Genomic DNA, 6,746 nt, shown 5'->3' with positions numbered 1-6,746 from the left:
GTTCACACGTTAACGGCTAACACCACAGCCGTAGAGGTGTTCAAACGTGTTAACACCGCCCCGCGGGAGGTGTTGACACGCTCCGTAGAGGCCGGAGGCGCGAATTCTTTGAAGGAGCGCTCCAGAGTCCAGAGTTGTCACGCGGCCACACGCCCATCGCTGGGCGGTGCTAAGACCTGGCTGAGACTGGCCGCAGCGCGATGAACGGCAACGATGGGCCGGTTGCTTGTGCTGCATGCAAGCTGGTCTTCGAGCACCAGAATGCAGCGGCACACTGCTGCAAGCAATGCAAACTGCCGGTGCACTCGTGGGTGGCGTGCGATATGGTGTGGATGCCAGAAGAAGGCGAGTACTTCTGCGGCAAGCCCTGCCTCGAGGCGTACAACGCCAGCGGCGTGCGCAGCGAGGGCGCCCTGCCGCTCCGCCAGCGGGTCGACTCGCCTGAGGAGCCCCCGGGCCAGGGCGGCGGCAAGGAGGCTGGCGGCGAGGAGGGCGGTGGCGAGGGCGGCGGCGAGAGTGGCGGCGAGGGCGGCGGCGGCGAGGGCGGCGGCGGCGAGGGCGGCGGCGAGGGCGGCGGCGCGGCTGTCGGTGCAAAGCAGCGCAAGGGAAAGAAGGCGGCGCCGCCAAACACCGCGGCGGCAACGCGCCCACGGCGCGAGAAGACGGGCGAGAAGGGACCCACCATGCTCGACAAGTTCTTCGGCAAGCGGCCAGCTGCTGGTGCTGCTGGTGCTGCTGGTGCTGCCGGTGCTACGCCCGGGCCGCCGCCAAAGCAGCAACGCCGCAAGCCGAAGGGCCAGGGCACGCTGGTGGTGGAGCCGCAGCAGCGGCACCTGGCACGTACGCCGCTCGAGGGCGAGGGCGGCAAAGAGCAGGTCGGTCTCGCGGATGGAGGCGGGTGGCGGATTGGGGGCTACGACGGCTCCTCCGACTCGGACGAAGAGGACGCGGACGGCGCTCTCTGTCTTCGCCCCCATGTGGCTACCCCACCCCCTCGGGTGCAACCTCATCATATCCAATGATAGGCGAGGCTGCCGCCCCCGGCGGCTCCGGTGGCGCCAAGAACAAGGTCTCCTTCCGCAAGATGGACGCGGCGGCGAGGAAGGACTACGCACGGGTAAACATAAAAGAGAATGTGCGCCCGGCCGCCTTGCGCGCAACGACACTATTTTATTTTATTTTTAGGCGAAGTACGAGGAGCGCCAGGGCATCGAGAAGCAGCGCGCGCTCGTCGGCAGCGACGCGTACCCATGGCTCGCCGAGGACAGTCTGTACGGCTTCCACTGCCGCTTCTGCATCAAGGTCGCCAACCAGTTCCGGCGCAACGACAAGCTCTCGACCAAGGGGTACGGGTGCAAGGACGGCGGGCCGTTGCCGATCACCTCGACGCAGAAGCTCAAGGAGCACGGCGAGTCGAAGGAGCACAAGCACGTGGTGCAGCTCGCGAGCGCGGCGGAGGGCGGCGCGAGCCAGGCGTCCGTCACCGGCGACATCAAGCTGTACGGCACGGTGAGCACCGAGGACGAGCGGTACTATGTCACGATCCGGACCGTGCATGCGATTGCGGTGCAGCAGCTGGGCCTCACCAAGATGAAGGCGCTGCTCGAGCTGCAGCTCGCCAACGGCGTCGTGCTCTCGTACTCCCACGCCCACCGGGGTGGTGAGGGCGGCGGGCTCGATGACTGGCTGCTGTGCGGCCGCAAGGTCTTTGAGCGGCGGATGCGCGAGCGGGCGCGCAACTCGGTCTCCGCTGCCATCTTCCCGGACGGCGTCGCCTTCGGCTCGCTCGGCGACGGCTCCAACGACCGGTCGAATCACGAGCAGGAGGCGTCGGTGCTCCGCTTCCTCGGCCCGGACGGCTTGCCGTACAACACGCTGCACGACCTGCTCCCCCTCGACCTCACGCAGAGCGTCGACGGCCGCTCACCCGACGCCGCCTGCATCCATGCGGCGTACAAGAAGGGGTACGGGGAGCTTGAGGTGCACGAAGGCTTCCTCCGCTACGGCTCCTGGGCGCGCTCTATCGTCGCGAGCAGCTGGGACGGCGCGTCCGTCATGTCGGGCGAGAAGGGCGGCGTGGCGGCGTACATGAAGGTGGACGCGCCGCACCACCTCTCGGTGCACGCAGTCGCCCACGTGCACCAGCTCGCACTCGGCGAGGCCTTCCAGCTGGTCGAGTACTACGCCGAGTGGCGCGACGTGCTGCAGGAGGTGTACGTCTACTACCACAAGAGCGGCAAGAAGCGCTTCACCCTCGAGCAGATAGCGGCCGAGCTCGACACGGAGCTGCTGACGCTCAAGGGCATCCACGGCATCCGCTGGGCCGCCTCGCTGGAGCAGGCCATCAAGGCGCTGCTGGAGAGCTTGCCGGCCATTGCAGCCGACCTCGAGAGCACCGCCAAGTCGGAGGCGGGCGTCGAGCTCGGGCTTCTCTCGCCGTCCGAGGTCTTCCTGCGCAAGAATTTTTGGCAAACCTTCGATGCGGCGGAGGGCGGGCGCCGCACGCGCCGCTTCAAGGCGGTCGTCGACAAGATCGTTGAGCCTCGGCCGCCCAACCCCGCCAACGACCGCTTCGTGGTCAAGTACGCCGACGGCTCGAGCCTCGAGATGCCGAAGAGCGAGCTCGTCGACATTCTCACGGTGGAGACCGTCAAGCTCGCCGCCGACGAGCGCTGGCAGCTCCGCTCCAAGCTCACCTCGAAGCGCTTCGTCGGCTTCTCGTGCTTCATGCTGGACGTGTACTCGCAGCTTGCCATCCTCTCCAAGGCGTGCCAGGGCAACTCGCTCATCATCTCCGACCTCGTCAAGGACGTGCGCAAGACCGTGCGCCTGCTCAATAAGCTGCAGACGACGGCCGGCGAGAAGGAGGCCTGGTTCAAGGCCGAGTGCGACAAGGACGAGGGCGCCAACACGCTGAGCACGTGCCGGCTCCAGGTGGAGGATGGCGACGAGGAGGCGTTCGCGGCGGACAAGAAGAACATCCTCGAGCACCTCGTCACGCACATCGAGTCGCGCTACTCGAAGGTGCTCGACAACCCGATCCTGCAGCACTTCGCTGTCTTTGACCACCGGCACTGGCCGACGGAGCACGAGGCGCTGGAGGCGTTCGGCAAGGCGGAGATCAATGAGCTGTACAAGCACTACAAGGACTTCTTCCCGGACACGACGCTCGAAAGCCTGCTCGATACGTGGATCGACCTGAAGGAGGAGATCTCGAAGAGCCCCGGCCTCAAGCAGCGGCCGTTCAAGTCCCTCTGGTCGCACATGCTCGTCACCTTTTCGGGCGAGTACATGTCTGTGCTCCGCCTCGTCGCCATCATGCTACTGATCCCGCTCGACACGTCGGAGGCGGAGCGCATCTTCTCCCTTATGAACGACATCAAGACGTCCGAGCGCTCTAGCCTCGGCCAGCGCAACCTGGCCAACCTCATGTTTTGGCACTACCACGGGCGCAACATGAAGGCGTGGGAGGTGCCGGTGCAGGAGATCCTCAAGGAGTTTCATGAGCTCGTCAAGGACAGCAAGCGCGGTCGCCAGGCCCACCCGGCCGCCGCACCCATCAAGTATGAGCACAAGGCGGAGGACTGCCTCTAGAGAGTTGCGTGTGTCGGGGTGTTGGTACGGCGCGCTCGTCTCGTTGCGTGCGTGACTCATCTACCTTGGGCCCGCCTGTCTGGGAGGGGAGGGGAGGGGCTGCTGTTTGTTTTAGTTTGTAAAGAAGCCGCGCATCTGGTCATATTCACTTCACACACGCAGCTGCGATTGCGAACATGTCCCATGGGCGTCCCCAGCCATCCCAAATGCGCCTATTTATTATTATCCCTCGTGCTCGACGCCCTCCTCAAAGTCGGCAATCGCCGCATCCACATCCTCCTCTTCAGCCTTTCGGTACTTCTTGAGCGCATTCTTCAGCGGCGTCTTGCCACAGTTCTCGTACAGCTCCTCGAGCTCCACCCAGCGCGTGTCGGTGAATCCAGCGTCATTGCTGTCCTCTTTGAAGGTGCCTCGCGTGAGGTAGCACACGGCCTTGTCGGCAGCAGCCAGCCTGTTGCGCCGCTTCTTTGCAATGAGCTGCTCGGGCTCGCAGAAGCGCATGCCGAGCACTGCCTCAATCTTGAAGCAGAATGTCGGCACGACCGCATCGTCCGCACCGCCACCTGCCAGCCGCGCCTGGCGCAGCGCCGATGCTGCCTTTTGGCACCGGTAGCGAGCGCACATGGTGCGGTGCGCGTACTTGAGCAGGCGGTGCGAGCCGCAGTTGGCGCAGGGGCCCTGGGAATAGGGCGCGCGCGGCATTGACGCGGACCCAGGTATTTCTCGGGTATACCCGGTTTTTTGCAGGTATACCCGGGTTTTACCTGGAGGGCGTGTCAACACCGTGTTAACGGCTGTGTTAACGCTTGTTTTGGGACTGCCGTTCAACTGTGTTAACACCGACCTTTGCGCCAAGTGTTGACACGATCTGTAGTCAGTGCTGCCCCTGAGGTGTGTTAACGTTAGTGCACCAGCCCTGTGTGAGCGCCACAGCAGCTGGCAGCGCCACCGCCGCCGCAAAACACAGAGGGGCATCATGCGCCAAAGCAAGGTGTGCGGGCCGAGGAGAGTGTACGCGCGGGCCGTGCCCACCCTCTCCCACGAAATGGTGTGCGTGAAGGGTGTGTATGAGGAGCGGGTGTGCTGCCGCCGCCGCCGCCGCCGCCGCTTCCGCCGCTGCCACCCAGTGGCTCCCGGAAAGTGCGAGAGCCGGGTGACAGAGTACGGAGCGTTGGAGTTCGCGCGCGGCCTGCCACCCTTGTCCCACAACCCAGGGTCGTGGAGAAACAAAGCGGGTTGCGCCTCCGCCACTGGCGCCGCCACCGGCGCCGCCAACCACACCCGGCGTCTCGAGATGGGGGGCACAGTGTCGCGCACGCGAGGGGTTTGCGGCGCAGCGCAGGCAGTGCGGGGGGGGGCGCGCACCGCTTGCTGGGGCGGCGGCAGGAAGGAGGCGGAGCGACACTCAGGCGGGTCACTTCGAGGCGGAAGACAAACCGCAACGGCGATCAGAGCTTGGACTTATGTTCGAAACACGAAAGATCTTGATAGCACTCACAGCACATTGGCACGACAAAAGCGTGAATTGGCGCACATTAGCACATCGGCACACCTTTTGAGCCTGCGAAAAGGTTCCGACGAGGCTGTTTTTTTTCGTGAGACGAGTGTGTGGTGACGGCGTCGACGAGGCTCACTCAGCGTGTCCGCGCCGGCAGCGTCGGCCCTCGTTTCGCGCAGTGCCGCCTAATTGGACGTGTCCCAGACATGTGACGGACATGTCCCGGACTCGGCCCTCGCCTCGCAGATCGCTGCCTCGGACACACCCGCTTCTGCTCGGGTTCGAGCTGGCCAGGCCGATCGCCGCCCAACACGCACACGACCGAGAGCAAGAGTCAACCGAGAGCAGACACAAAGCTTGCACTCGAGTCCCGCAAGGGTGCTCCTTTGGCGATTTTTCTTTTTATCTAGGCGCTACAATAATAAACACCTCAACCTGAACTACTCTCAACCTGCTGCTCCACGATACGTTCGGTTTTTTTTCTTCTCCCCCTGCTTTTTTCTTTTCTCACGCTGCGCCACATCGCGCGCAAAATCGCGTACAAGGGCTTGCGCTCGCGCGTGATCGTCCCCACCGTCGACAACAACCCCCCCTCGTGGTGAAGGTGCCGGCGACGATGGGGGAGCACCGCTACGCTGAGAAGCTTGAGGAAATCGAGCAAAAGGTCAAGGATGGCTCGTACGGCGGCTCGAAGACGACGTCGCCGCAAGCCGAACCACAAGCTTCTCTCATGTGGAAAGCTGTGGGCGTGCCCTTTCGCTCGCAGTGAGAACAACTATGTGTGCCTGGGTGGACCAACATCGGTGAAGGCAAAACCGTACCGCCCGGTGGAGAAGCGCCGCAAGGAGTCCGTCATGCGCCATCTCGCTCTCGCCCACGGCGCTGGCGCAAAATGCGAGGTCATTGAACGGGAGGCAATGCGCCCCTTCGTCGGAGTCACGGAGTTTGAGGGGTTTGTGGAATGACACTATGTTTTGTGCGCGCGGGCAGAGAGAAGAACAAAACATAGTGTCACGTGGGTGACTGTTTTGCGCGCGCGGGCCTCGCGACACGCCGTCTGCTCGGTGGAGCCCGTGGTGGCGAAGTAGCCCGGTGAAGCGTCGGTGCACTCGCTCGCGTCGGTGAGGTTGGTGGCGCTCGAGTAGCTGCCAGCCTCGCACGGCAGCGCCGCCGCCGCGCCAACAGCGCAGTAGCCGCCCGCCTCGCACGGCTTGCACGCCGTCTGCGCCTCCACGTCCTGGTACGTGCCGGCGGCGCAGGGCGTGCACTCGCTCTGCTTGGTCTCGTTCGTGTACGACCCCTTGGCGCACGCCGTCTGCTCAGTGGAGCCCGTGGTGGTGAAGTGGCCCGGCGAGGCGTCGGTGCACTCGCTCGCGTCGGTGAGAGGTTGGTGGCGGTCGAGTAGCTACCCGCAACGCACGGCAGCGGCGCCGACGCGCCCTCGGCGCAGTAGCTGCCCTCCACGCACGGAAGGCAGCCCGTCGCGTTCGACTCGCCCTGGTACGTCCCGCCCGCACAGCTGACGACGCGTGCGAGCTGTGCGCCGAGGGCTACTTCCAGAGCGAGACCGGCCAGGCCGCCTGCGTCCGCTGCGCTGCTGGCAAGTTTTGTCCCGAAGGCTCGTCGCGCGAGTCGGACGCGCAGTGCGAGGCGG

General features: G+C 64.8%; 1 protein-coding gene across 1 annotated transcript; it reads left to right on the top strand.

The window, feature by feature from the left end:
- Positions 1-200: 200 nt before the first annotated feature.
- Positions 201-3,594, top strand: EMIHUDRAFT_95333 (hypothetical protein; the record flags this gene model as incomplete). Its single annotated transcript, XM_005775056.1, has 3 exons — positions 201-840; positions 1,026-1,135; positions 1,186-3,594. 3 exons carry the CDS (start codon positions 201-203, stop codon positions 3,592-3,594), a joined length of 3,159 nt encoding a protein of 1,052 aa, XP_005775113.1.
- Between the last annotated feature and the right edge of the window lie 3,152 nt (positions 3,595-6,746).

Source organism: Emiliania huxleyi (assembly GCF_000372725.1).
Source record: "Emiliania huxleyi CCMP1516 unplaced genomic scaffold EMIHUscaffold_3, whole genome shotgun sequence".
Classification (NCBI taxonomy): Eukaryota; Haptophyta; order Isochrysidales; family Noelaerhabdaceae; genus Emiliania; species Emiliania huxleyi.
This window is presented reverse-complemented; position numbering and strand designations above follow the sequence as displayed.